Consider the following 14,030-nt stretch of genomic DNA (forward strand, 5'->3'; position numbering starts at 1 on the left):
CTCTGTTCTGCTCTGGCAGAGGTTTAAGGGAAATGAGTAGAGAAGGAAAGAACCTAGATAACACAGAGGTGAGCATCCAGTGAGCTGATGAAAACTGAGACCAACGTGTTCTGTGCCACACCCACAGGTAAGCAGTGAGTTATATGCACCCATGAGCTTCAAGTCCTGCTTGGGTGGAAGAAGCAGCTGAGAGCCATGGATAGTTGAGCCCAAGGTTCCCTCTTGGCATAATGCGCTGAGCACATGGCAGTGTGATCACAGTTGGAACAGGCCTTGGATCTGTCCTGACAGGAAGAATAAGGGGACCAGCAAAGATCAGGTGGTAGCTGGGAATCTCAGCTCAAGCAGGAAGGTTCAGATAGGTACCCAAGGTGCTGACTGACCAAGTGAGTTGCAGATCTGAGGAAATGTACAAACAAGTGTGGATTCTGGGGTGGAGATTATTTGCTTTCTGCTTTCCTGTATGTGCCTGATTGCATGTGGCAGAGTCAGAACCCCACCCCAGATTTGACTTTGGACTCACATAAAGATGGACTGGAGACACATTATGTGCCACCCTTTTCCAGCAGGGGCAGAGCCAGGGTCCAGGTCTTTCTCCAGGATCTTGTATTTGTGCATCCAACATACTTCTCTCGTTTCCGGTCAGGCACTTGGAGACCAAGTGTGGGCCAGGACCCCTGGAGCTCCCTAGCTCTGAAAGGTACATTTATTTCTCTCCAGGAAATGGCCAGTGATGAACTGAGGGAATTGAGGAATGCCATGACTCAAGAGGCCATCCGTGAGCACCAGATGGCCAAGACGGGCGGTACCACCACTGACCTCTTCCAGTGCAATAAATGCAAGAAGAAGAACTGCACCTATAACCAGGTCTGGGGGGAAGCAGGGAGAGCATGGGAGGGAAAGAGAAGGTATTCCCAATGCAGGGAGTATCAGAAAGAGTGTAGGGAACATCCAGGAAGAGACTATGGGCTAAATAAAGCTTCAGGCTGCAGAGAGAAGGGTACATCTTGGTATCCCCAATTGCTATACTGTGGCCTCTTGAAATGTTCTCCTGCATGCCACATCACCCAGGTTTGTGTCTGTGAGCAGTGACCAGTGTGTTCTGACCTGCCCACAAAGCAACTACAAGAGAAACAGACTCACAGGGCTCAGATGGCCAGAAGAAAACTTCCAGTATCAATCTAGGCTCTCTCATTTCACACACAGGGAAATTTACATTCCGACAAGGGTCAGACTTTGAAGGTTATGCCCAACATGGCAAAGGGTCATTACAGCAATGATGTCCAGATCTTGCTGCCTACAATACAGACAGCTTAGTTAAGAGAGGGATTTGTCCCAAGGTCTACGACTGAAGTCTGACCTTTGCTCCACTGAGGGGAGCCTTGGGAAGCTGGGGAAGCCCTTCTTCTGAAAGACTTAAAACCAGAGAATAGGAGCAGGGGAGATAGTACAGCAGGAAGAACGCTTGCCTTGCAGGCAGCAGACCTGGATTTCAATTCCCAGCACACCATAGCACTGTCGCGCTGTTGTCCCATTGTTCATCGATTTGCTCGAGCGGGCACCAGTAACATCTCCATTGTGAGATTTGTTATTACTGTTTTTGGCATATCGAATACGCCAGGGTAGCTTGCCAGGCTCTGCTGTGCAGGCAAGCTACTCTCGGTAGCTTGCCTGCTCTTCGAGAGGGATGGAAGAATCGAACCCAAGTCGGCCACGTGTAAGGCAAATGCCCTACCTGCTGTGCTATGGTCCCATATTCTTGGATTCTAGTTGGCATTCAGTACATTCTTGAATCTCTTTATTTGGCCATCTATTTGGTAAGAGGGAGTTATCAAGAGCCTTACTCATAGTCGGTTCATGGCCACACAGAGGACACTCGGCCTGGCATCCAGCAGAATGGCCTTGGAGAACGCCTCTGTGAGAGGTGGGCGTGTTGTTGCTCTCTTCTGCTCTCTGCCAAGCATATTTCCATGCGGTGTGCTTCCTGGTATTCTCCCTCAGGTGTCTGTATCTCCGGGGACAAAGTTCTCCCAAGCTTGTCCTCCTGGCTGGCTGGGTTCATTCCTTGGCCGGGGACACCCTCCTGCACCACAGCCTCCCAGATACCATCCTTCATAGCTGAATGTCAGCACAGTAACTTGCTATATGTCAGGGACAATCTAGGGCTTGCCATAGAAAATCAGAACAATTATTGGATCCGGAAGTGCCAGGGGTTGTGTGTGTGTTGGTATACCCAAATGGTTTGGTTAAGGAGACGATAAATCAGAAGGCATAAATATTGAAATAGCTCCAATGCTCTTAGAATCTCTCTTCCTCTCTGGGCTCAGTTATCCCACCTGTGAAATAAGCAGTGAAGCTGGGGAGACTTCTCAAAGGGCAGGGTGCAGACTTGCCATGAGGAGATCTGGGTTTATTCCTGCTATCACATGATCCCAGGAGTGACCCTTGAGCACTGAGTGGGAGTAGCCCCTGAGCAATGCCAAATGTTGCCCCCAAACAAATAATAAATGGGGCTGGAGAGTTAAACAGCAGGTAGGGTCCTTGTCTTGCATGTGGCTACCTGGGTTCAATCCCTGGCATCCTATATGGTCCCTGAGCATGGCCAGCAGTAATTCCTGAATGTAGAGCCAGGAATGACCCCTGAACATTGCTGGGTGTGGCCAAAAACCAAAACAGCAACAACAACCCCCCTTCCAAATAACAAAAAATAAAGAAATAAATAAGTAGTGAACTAAATGACTTTTCTAAATTGTTTTGGGGCCAGACCTACAGGTGCTTAGGGCTTAATCCCAGCTCTGTGCTCAGGAATCACACCTAGTTGGCTCGCAGTCCATATGTGGTTCTGGGATCGAACTAGGTCAGCCACGTGCAAGACAAGCAAGCACCTTTCCCACTGTACTATCTCTGCGGCCCAAGCTATGTGAGCTCTAAGGGTGCTTCCAGCTCATGTGAGTCCTCAACCAGGGAGGCCCATTCAAATAGACTGTGCTGTGGTGAGTCAGGGTGTACTTCCTATAGGAGATGAGTCTTGGGGCAAGAGAAGAGAGATCAATTCAGGACCAGAAACAAGAGTGAAAATGCACATGGGGGGCTGGATCGATAGCATGGCGGGTAGAGCGTTTGCCTTGCACGCGGCTGACCTGGGTTCGATTCCCAGCATCCCATATGGTCCCCTGAGCACCACCAGAGGTAATTCCTGAGTGCAGAGCCAGGAGTAACCCTTGAGCATCACTGGGTGTGATCCAAAAAGAAAAAAAAAAAGAGGAAAGTGCACATGGGTCAGATTAAGCCAGTGAGAAACTAGGATTGAGCAGATGGGCCTGTAAGAGGTCATGACCTATTAGGAAGTTCTTACTGATAGAATTGCCAGAGTGAGGCTGGAATAATGTGCTGAGCCCTGGAATGTAGGATTCAGATCTGTTCCTGAAGGCGGTGGGAGCAATGGCAGTGCCTAGGGTAGTGGAGTGACTCACGATGCGCCCCTTCCTCACTCTCTCTCAGGTGCAGACACGTAGTGCTGATGAGCCCATGACTACCTTTGTCTTATGCAATGAATGCGGCAACCGCTGGAAGGTCTGTATGCATGGATCTCTCTGTGTCTCTCTCTGTGTCTCTGTGTCTGCCTGTCTGTCTGTGTGTCTGTCTCTCTCTCTCTCTCTTCTTCTCCTCCCCACCATGGATGCTGCCCACAGAAGGAGCAATATAACCACAGCACAGAAGGGGCCACATGCATGGGGCAGGTCTTGCCAGCCTAGACAATGTGGATGTGCAGAGCTGGAGATAGTGGCGGCTGGTAGGGAGGTGGGGAGAGTGCACGGCATGTTTTCATTTTGGAGGGCACCTAGCTGGGGTGACAGCTGCAGCCCACATTCGATCACCAACAGGCGAGTTTGTCATCTGAGTACAGACAGAATGAGCCTCCTGAGATCCACTGAGGGAAGGAAAAACAATGGTGCTCTGCATTTGGGCCACACCTCATTGCAAAGTGCTTTCACAGATGCCATTTCCTTTGAATTGCCAGAATGTCACATCACAGCCAGACATGAGAGAAAGGGTGAGTCCTGTCAGTGGAGCATTTACACACACACACACACACACACACACACACACACACACATACACACACCACACCACAATGCTCCCAGGCCATTTTCCCTCCCTAAGATAGTCCTGGAAGTGTTCCATTCTCCAAGACTGTCATCCTGACTCCATCAGCCCCCACAAAGGCAGGACTCGTGATTTTCAGGCATGGGAGCTAAGCCAAGACTCCTACCTTCCAACCTTATCTTCTAAAAGAAGTGAGAGCAATCTCATGGTTACTGTCACATTTAGTGCCATCTGATTGTTCAGGCCTAGGTGACTGTGTGTCCCAGGCAGGCTGCTGGTTTCCAGAAATTCCCAGGTACTTAGTAATGAGCCCAGGACTGGGAGTCAAGAGTCGGGATGTCAGGTCGTCACTGCCCTACTCGCTGTGTGTGACCCTGGGCAAAAGACTAATGATAACTCATGCCTTTTCCCCATGGTTGACGTGAAGTTTACTATATTTGCACATAAACTTTGCCAACAACTGTAAGGAATGTTCATGTAAGATATAACTCTTTTTTCCTTTTTTTAAAAAAAATTTTTCTTTTTGGGTCACACCCCACAATGCACAGGGGTTACTCCTGGCTCATGCATTCAGAAATCACTCCTGGCAGTGCTCTGGGGACCATATAGGATGCTAGGAGTCGAACCCAGGTCAGCCGCGACAACAAAGCAAGACAAACACCCTACCTGCTGTGCTATCACTCCAGCCCCAAAATATAACTCTTGAAAAGAAAAAAGAGATACCCTAATACTTAACCAGCATAAAGTCACAGTTATGACTCTGTAAGACAATGCTCCAAATTCTTCCTTTCTGTTTTTCTTTCTTTCTTTCTTTCTTTCTTTCTTTCTTTCTTTCTTTCTTTCTTTCTTTCTTTCTTTCTTTCTTTCTTTCTTTCTTTCTTTCTTTCTTTCTTTTTTTTCTGCCTTTTGGGGCACACCTGGCAATGCTCAGGGCTTAATCCTGGCTCTGCACTCTGGAATTACTCCTGACGGTGTTTGGGGGGCCATACGGGATGTGGGGGATTGAACCTGGTTGGCTCCATGGAGGGTAAATGCCCTACCCGCTGTACTATCACTCTGGCCCCAATGCTCCAAATTCTTGATTGACTTTCCTACAGTCTTACCAAGGGTTTCAAGAGCCACAGCCTCTCAGACCTGCCCCACGTTTAAAGGAAAAGCCAGATGGTTAGATGTTTTCCATGTTCACTTATTGAGTACTTAGAGATGGGGCCAGTGCTTCAGAGTAATGTTTCTCAACCAATAGCCATGCAGCTGCCCGTAGGTCCCCAGGGTATTCCAAAGAACCACAGGTGAAAAAACTAGTGGGAGCACATCATGAGACTAGGGGTCTGATTGGTAGGACAGGAAATCCACAGGAAGGAAAAAAGGTTGGAAGGAGACTACAGTTGGAAAAAGGTTCAGAAATACTGGTTTAGAACATCAGGTTCAAAGCCAAGCTTTTACTACTTACAAAGTAAGCTAGATAAGTGACCCAAACTCTCTAAGATGGGATTTCCTCATTTCTAAAATGGGGGCATCGATTTCCAGCTCCAAAGCTATTCCAAGGATTAGAGAAGAGAGTGCACATTAAGCATTAACAGGGCCTCTGATAGTGCTCATCTGGCATCTTTGCTAAATTGGGAAAAGAAAACCTCTCCTGCTTCCAGGTAGACACACTCTTACCCCAGGGAGAGAGCTTGGCAAACAGCGCATGGCTGGGTGTACATGTTAGTGCCAGGGATATGATTCTGTGGGAAAACCTTGCATATAGAAGATGTAACTTACATATAGAAGACCTAACTTCAATTCCTGGAAACACACACACACACACACACACACACACACTCACACACAGAGCGATTATACATGCTTATACTTCTAGACCCAGAGTAAGTGCTAAATACATAGCAGCTCTCTTTCTCTTTACTGCTGGAGAAAGGACATTCTGCTCCAGATCCAGCTCCTCTTCCCTCTTTTATACTGAATGCAGAGGCAGGGCCCACTTGAGGTGGTGACTATCTGACTGACATTTTCAGTTAGGCTCATTGCCTTCCAGGAACCCTAAAATCCAAGCGAGCACTTAGTAATACAATGTTAGTTTTACCATGACTTAAAAACCAACCACAGGCCCAATGTCAAATTTCATTTCTTTCCCGAGAACCTTCTCCCACTGGCCAGCCTTGTACAGGTGAGTGATGTGTCATTCAAGAGCGCACAGCTACGTGAAAGTAGGCAGCACCTTGTGGTCTGTGGTGTTCCAGACCCCACCTTCTGTGTTCTTTTCTCCACCCCGAACCCCTGCCTCTTCAGTCACACAGAGAAAACTCTGAAATATTGTTGCCCTTTTGGTTTTACAGTTCTGCTGATAGAACTGCCAGCCAGAATCTCAGCAAACATGAGGAGGAAGAATAAAGGAGGAAGTACTAAGCCATCCTAACTGGAGAAACAAAATAAAATTTAAAATGAAGAAAACGGCTGAACTCTGAATGGGGTAGGAGGAACTGGAGGGAGAATTCTTTTGAAAATGAACTATCAGTTGTTAATGACAAATGGCTAACAGGGAAGCTAATTTGGGCAGACTGCTAATGTCTGAGTTGACTAACCTCTTATAGGGGCACGGAGACCAGGACCTCCTAGCTGAGTTCTCTCTTTGTTTATTTTTGGTTTGGGGACCACACCTAGTGATGCTTAGGGGTTACTCCTGGCTCTGCACTCAGGATTTACTCCTGTCAGTGCATGGGAGACCATTGGGATGCCGAGGATAGAAGCCAGGTCACTCACATGCAAAGCAAGTACCCTCCCCACTGTACTATTTCTCTGGCCCCAGAGGTACTGTCTTTTATAGTCACTGGCAGATATTTGCTTTGATCCCGTCCCTTACACTGCAACCTCTCAGACTTTTATATTTTGAACCAAAAATATCAGGCTGACACAGATTTCACCCCATGCCTCCCCAGAGGCATATGTGTGGAATAGTAGATGTGTGGTTTGGCTTCAGCAGGTGGGACTTTCATGCCATGTGGCAAGATTTCTTTCCTATCTCTCACCTCTTTCCAAACTCTCTGCTGTTCCCTGTTCATGGCTGGCTTCAGAGGCCTTTGAGGAGTTCAGACCTGGTCCCTTGGAATAGGGAATAAACTGTGAGCTATGAGCTCTAGCTTTCTGGGGGAAGAGAACAGTGGTACCTACTGAAGTTCAGGACGTTGAGAGGCCTTGATTGTTAAAACATGCCCAGGCCTTGACATTGCAGAACTTACAGTTCCATCTGTGGCACAGGTTTCTGAGGGAGTCTGCCAGGCACAAGAGGCCTTGGGTGACTCTCCAGTGATGGCATCATTGGAGACTAACCATCACGGGATGGCATGACTAGCTTTGATTTTTTGTTTTGTTTTTGGGTCACACAAGGTGGTACTCGGGGCTTACTACTGACAGTGTTCAGGGATCACTCCTGGCAGGACTTGGGGGACCATTTGTGGGAATCAAACCCAAGTAGGCTGTGTGCAAGGATAGTGCCTTACCTGCCTTATACTCTGTGCTCTCTCTCTCTCTCTGGCCCTTGGATAGATTTTTAAGCTGATAGGAATTTTAGGCAAAGCTGGAATCTACTGGAAACTTTTGGAGCATGTCTGGAGGGTCTGTCTGGTTCTTTGTTTCTTTTTTTCTGTGTGAGAAGTAAACAGATTTTATTTAGAGGTTTTTTGAGGGAAGGAGGAAGGCATAAGTGGGAGTGAGAAGAGTAAGAGTAACGCGCTCAAGAGAGAACGTGGGCTTCTCCAAGGGTGGAGAGAGCCCCTACACACATCTGAGCTTTAGACACAAAATCATGAAAGTACACATCTCAAGAGGGGAGATGCGGGCGACACATGTGCTCAGACACCTCATGTGCTTGGCCATGTGGGTACGAACAACACATGGGCTCAGGCAGCATATGCGCCCTGGTTCTTTGTTTCTGACGGAGTCTCTTAGACTCAGTTTCACAAAAAGGCTGACATGATAAGAGCTTGGACAAGTCACGTAACCTCTCAAAGCCATAGTTTTACTGGTCAAGAGTGGGAGTGGCCCTAGTGCCTACTTAATGGGGTGATTGTTCAGAGGCTGCTGTGTTTCCGTCTGCTGCTGTTCACCCTGAGGAAAGCTTTTATGGTAAATTCAGACACAGATTCCTAATACACTTTTGGCATTTACTGTGGAACTTGCTATTGCCTTCCTCCTTCCACCAGCCAAGTGCTGCAATCCTGTGGATATGGCCGGTAAAAAACAGACATTGGGGGCTGGAGCGATAGCACAGTGGGTAGGGCATTTGCCTTGCATGAGGCTGACCCAAGTTTGATTCCCAGCATCCCATAGGGTCCCTGAGCACCGCCAGGAGTTAATTCCTGAGTGCATGAGCCAGGAGTAACCCCTGTGCATCGCCGGGTGTGACCCAAAAAGCCAACCCCTCCAAAAAAAAACCCAGACAATTGGCATCATCTTCCGTTTTTTTCACCAGACAGATCTGAAGGGCTAGAGGGCTGAGAAGAGAACACAGGGATTAGGGCATATGCCTTGCACACAGCCAATCCCAGTTCCATACCCAGCACTTCGTGGGACCTTGGAGGCGCCCAAGTACCACCGGAGCAGATCTAGAGCTCCCCAGCACCAAAGGGCCACCAAGCACCACCTCTTGGGCCCTAGGGCCGAACTGCTGGCTCAGTAGGCCAAACATTGCCAGGAGTGGTCCCCTGACCACTGCTTAGGAGACCTCCCCGCAAAAGGATAGAAGTTCCTCTCAAGATATAAGACACACAGCTTATCAATGGCAGAACCAGGAGCAAAACCCAATCCTCTGCTTCTTGTCATTGTGCTGGATGCTATGAGAGATTCAGAACTATGCACAATGCTCATCACCTAACTTCCATGAATTCCAAACCTGGTACGGATAAAAAGCAGAGGCGCAGACTTCCACACCAGACAGGACGTGATCAATGCTCCATCTGCAGTACAAATGTAACACCCTGTTGCTTGGATACCCAGGTGCTTCTTAAACTTAAGATGGATGGGAATTCTCTGGGAGTTGTGTTAAAATACAGATGCTTATCTAGTGGTTCTGGGATGAGGCCTGAGATTTTATATTTCTAACAAGCTCTTGGCTGCTGGTCCACAGGCTATGCTTTTGAATATGAAATATTTAAACAGCCAGAGAGGGGCTGAAATGATACTACATCAGGCAGGGCACTTGATTTGCACATGGCTGACCTGGGTTCAATTCCCAACATCTCATATGGTCCCCCGAACACTGCTAGGAGTTTTTCTGAGTGCAGAGGCAGAAATACTCCTGAGCATTTCTGGGTGTGAGCCCCCTCCAAAATTAAAAAAAAAAAGCCAGAAAGTTTGATAATTCTCTGCATTACTATCCCCCCCACCATCCAAAGGCTGAGAAACCATAGCAACCACTGTCATATAATGTCAATAAATGGGATTTAATAAATAAATTGGGATTTTATACAGGTAGCCCCCTAAGGCAATTTCACAGTCTAAGTATCCATTGTGTTCCCAGTGACACAGGGACTCACTCACAGCATAGGAAAAATTGCAAAACTGAATCTCCACCTTCAATAACCTTACTGTTTGCAAAGGAGATGAGTCAGATTAAACAGCAAAAGAACAAGTCGGCTCTAGTCCACACATCTCCGCATCTACACTCACAAAAGGACACAGATTGTATTCATCACCAGGCAGCAATACCCTCCCAACTGTGCTTCTTGGGTCCTCTCTGGACTCACTCCAATTCCTGCTATTTCTTTGCCCTCTAGGACAGGCATTCATAATGGAAAATCTGATCATGTTACTGCCCTTCCCTTCACCATCTTCATTTAAAAACCTCTCGTTTCCCCCCTTTACTCTTAGCAGGGCCTATAGGGCCTTCAGGGCTGGCCTCAGTCTCACTCCTCTACTTTGTGCCCCAGTCACATTGGCTGAGCCGCACTCCTCCTTGTCATACAGCCTGCACGTAGTGTTAGCTAAAATGTGGTTTGACTCTGTCTCCTTTGTATTTTTTTTTTTGCTTTATTTGGAGGCAGGGGGGAGATGTCACACCCGGTGGTGCTCAGGGGTTACTCCTGGCTCTGCACTCAGGAATTACTCCTGGCCGTGCTCCCTGGTCCCATACGGGATGCTGGGGATCAAACCCAGGTCAGCCACATGCAAGGCAAACGCCCTACCCATTGTAGTAACACTCCAGCCTCCTCTTCCTCCATATTAATGGTGAGTGGCAAGAGACTATTTAGTGACCCAGGAAGGGTTCTGGGGAGAGATGATTGTTACCTTACAAGAGGAAAAAGACAAGGTTACGTGAGTTCAGAGACAGGTAACATGCTTGAGATGGAGGAAGGGTCTTCCAGAATCTTATGATCAAAAGACTTTGAAAACAAAAGTACAGGGGGCTGGAGTGATAGTACAGCAGGTAGGGTGCTTGTCTTGCAATTGGTTAACATGGATTTGATCCTGGCTGCCTCCTGAGCCCCACCAGGAGTAATCTCTAAGTGAAGACTCAGGAGTAAGTAAGCAATGAGCACTGCTGGGTGTAGCCCCCAAACAGAACAAAAATAAAATCCAGACAAGCACATTAAAAAACCCGTGAACAATTATGAAGACATGTCCAAAGGTAACAGGAACCTAAAATACTGTCTCACATGGGAATTCTTAGCGGTCTTATATGGATTATCAAATTTCTTTTTTTTTTAAATTTTATCATTTTTAAAAATTTGATTACAAAATTTGTAATTGAATCATAGTGAAATATACAATTAAAAAGATGTCCATAATTGGGTTTCAGTCCTATAATATTCCAACACCTGTCCTTCACCAGTGTATATTTCCTGCCACCAATGTCCCCAGCTTCCCTCAAGCCCCTCCCGCCAACCCACCACCTTTATGGCAGGCACAGGGATATACCTGATAATCTTTCAGTATCTGTACTTCTTTCTTTTTTTTTTTTTTTTTTTTGCGTCACACCAGGTGATGCACAGGGGTTACTCCTGGCTCTGCACTCAGGAATCACTCCTAGCGGTGCTCAGGGAACCATATGGGATGCTGGGAATCGAACCCGGGTTGGCCGCGTGCAAGGCAAGCGCCCTACCCGCTGTGCTATTGCTCCAGCCCCCAGTATCTGTACTTCTGTGCTGCAAATTATATTGCCCAAAAGGAAAGGAAGAGAGAGAGAGGAGAGAGAGAGGGAGAGAGCAAGAGTGAGAGAGACAAAAGGGGGGAGAGAGAGCGGGGGGGGGAGAGAGAGAGAGAGAGAGATGGAGGGGGACAGGAATATCAAATCTCTTTCTTTAGCCCTGAGTGTTTTGTATAGTCAGGGCTTACTCCTGGCTCTACACTCAGGGATCATGCCTGGCAGACTCAGGGAACCATATGTGGTGCCTGGGATCAAACCTGGGTTGGCTGTGTACAAGGCAAACACTGTACTAAGTCTCTGGCTCCAAGGTTTTCCTTTTTTAACTCAAAACTGAAAAAATGTCTTTATGGACATATCCTCCAAGAATTCCTCTGGTTCTTTCAACGTAACCTGAAAATTAAACTCACATTGTTTCTTAAGTTCTTTCTTCTGTCTTTTTTACTTGTCAAACGTTCCATTACTTAGAACCATCTTTGACCCTTCCCCTTACCGTCTTCACTTTACCAGCTACTGATTCTCTAGGCTCTCCCTCATCTCACCCTTTTCTCAATTGCTGTCAAGATCAACAATGTCTTTCAGGTTTTCTTTTCCCTAGGACAGAGAAGGTCTTCCTCTGGTCTCCTAATTCAAAGCACTACCTATCATAGCTTCCCTCTGTGGTTCTGAATATCACCCCTCTCTCCATCCCTACACCTGCAAATCGACTTAAGAGGATTTCCAGAAGCTAGCAAATAAAATTAGACACTTTGACTTTCAAAGCTCCCCTGATCTGCCTATCTTTGGGTGGGAGAGATAGTAGAGAGAGTAAGGTATTTGTTTTGCACTTAGCCTACTCGAGTTAGATCCCTGGCACCACATATGACCTCCAAACACCACCAGGAATTATTCCTGAGTCAGAGAGTCAGTAACCCCTGAGCACTGCTGGGTGAGGATCAAAACTCACAAAACCCAAACCATTTGTTTTTTGATGGTTTTTCTCTTCTACCTCTGCTATTCCTTAGAGTCCAGCCTAAGATATTTGTCCTGGTTTCAAAAATCTAACAGATAGGGCTGGAGTGATAGCACAGCGGGTAGGGCGTTTGCCTTGCACGCAGCCAACCCGGGTTCGATTCCCAGCATTCCATATGGTCCCCCAGCACCGCCAGGAGTAATTCCTGAGTGAAGAGCCAGGAGTAACCCCTGAGCATCGCCAGGTGTGACCCGAAAAGCAAAAAAAAAAAAAAAAAAAAAAAAAATCTAACAGATCAAGGCCAAAGTGATACTACAGGGTGTAGGGTATTTGCCTTGCGTGCAGACCCAGGTTGGATCTCCAGCACCCTTTACTTATGGTCCCTTCATCCCACCAGGAGTGATCCCTGAGCACAGAACCAGGGGTAAGCCCTGAGCGTGCACGCGCGTGAGTGCCCCCCCCACACACAAATAAAACAAAAATAAAAGCAAACCCAGTAGCCCTTCCCACTACATATTCTGATCCCTCTCTCAGTCCATCTCTTGCCCATTTTTCAAGCCTCACCACAATTGCTCATATTCTGGGCCAGAGCGATAGTACAGCAGGCAGGGCTTTTGCCTTGCACGTGGCTGACCTGGGTTTGATCCCTGGCACCCCATGTGGTCCCCTGAGCACTGCCAGGAGTGATTCCTGAGTGCAGAGCCAGGAGTAACTTCTGAGCATCGCTGGGTGTGACCTAAAAAGGAAAAAAAAAAGCTCATATTCTTTGATCACCTGGCCACAAGAGATGGTTTGTCAACTCCACAGTGCTCTACCATGATAATGATTTATTTGCATGACAGTGCATATTATGTGACTTCCCCATACTTTTTTTTTAGTTTTTTCTTTTCTTGTTTTTTTCTTTCCCTTTCCTTTCTCCCTCCCTCCTTGCTTCTCTCTGTTCAGACCTTTTATTCTTGGGCCACACTCAGCAGTGACAGGATTTACTCTTTGCTCTGTGCTCAGGGATCACTCCTGGTGTGCTTGGGGAATCATATGTGGTGACAAGGACCCAACTGGTGTTGGCAATATATAAGGATAGCGCCTTAACTCCTGTATTATGTCTCTGGCCCTGATCTAGTTTTTCATCTGTAGAATGGTGGTATTCATAGCACCTATTTTAGAGAGTTATAGTGGGAAATCATTAGGTACATGCCTGACACAAAATAAGAATAATGTGAACTGTTATTTCTATGGGTATAGGGGAATACTTTACATGGTGTCAACTAACCCTCAGATCATACTTGAGGTTCATATAATTATACTTTTGAAATTATAATACATATACATGCATAAAACATACAATTTACCATCTTAGCCACATTTAAATGTAAATAGAATTCATTTACATTGTTGTTCAATCTCAGAACTCTTTCATCTTGCAGAACAGAACCTCTATCCCTATTAAACAATGCACCATCCCCAGACCGTGGCAAGCACAAGCCTACTTTTCTCTGTGAATGATATTACACTTTTTGCAGATGGCGAAAACCAGAGTTCAGAGTAATTTGCTTCTCTGAGGCAGGCTCTAGGTTTGAACCCAGGCTCCCATTTGGATACTGCGCCACTGTGCTATATGGCTCTAGAGCACCTGTGATGAATGTTCCCTCCCTCACAATAATGCTGGCCATGGGATGCCCATGGACCTCTGAGGGTTTGTTTTTATCTTTGTTTGTTTGTTTTTTAGCTATTCTCCCATTTCAGCCTCCCTGCAACCAGACAGTCATCGTGAGGGTGGCGTTCCTATCTCTCACATAGAGTCTGATGCAGAATAGGGACATAATAAACATGTTC

General features: G+C 46.8%; 1 protein-coding gene across 2 annotated transcripts in view; it reads left to right on the plus strand.

Annotated features, from left to right (window-relative positions):
• TCEA3 (transcription elongation factor A3) overlaps nt 1-6,655 on the plus strand; it is a 37,494-nt gene extending 30,839 nt beyond the window's left edge. For both annotated transcript variants that reach the window (XM_055139808.1, XM_055139809.1), the window contains exons 9-11: nt 721-867; nt 3,502-3,573; nt 6,444-6,655. In XM_055139808.1, coding sequence (XP_054995783.1) covers nt 721-867; nt 3,502-3,573; nt 6,444-6,452 — 228 coding nt within the window. In that variant the 3' untranslated portion in view covers nt 6,453-6,655. The remainder of the gene's footprint in view (nt 1-720; nt 868-3,501; nt 3,574-6,443) is intronic.
• The last annotated feature ends 7,375 nt before the right edge of the window (nt 6,656-14,030 follow it).

The sequence above is a fragment of the Sorex araneus genome, chromosome 5, assembly GCF_027595985.1.
Source record: "Sorex araneus isolate mSorAra2 chromosome 5, mSorAra2.pri, whole genome shotgun sequence".
Classification (NCBI taxonomy): domain Eukaryota; kingdom Metazoa; phylum Chordata; class Mammalia; order Eulipotyphla; family Soricidae; genus Sorex; species Sorex araneus.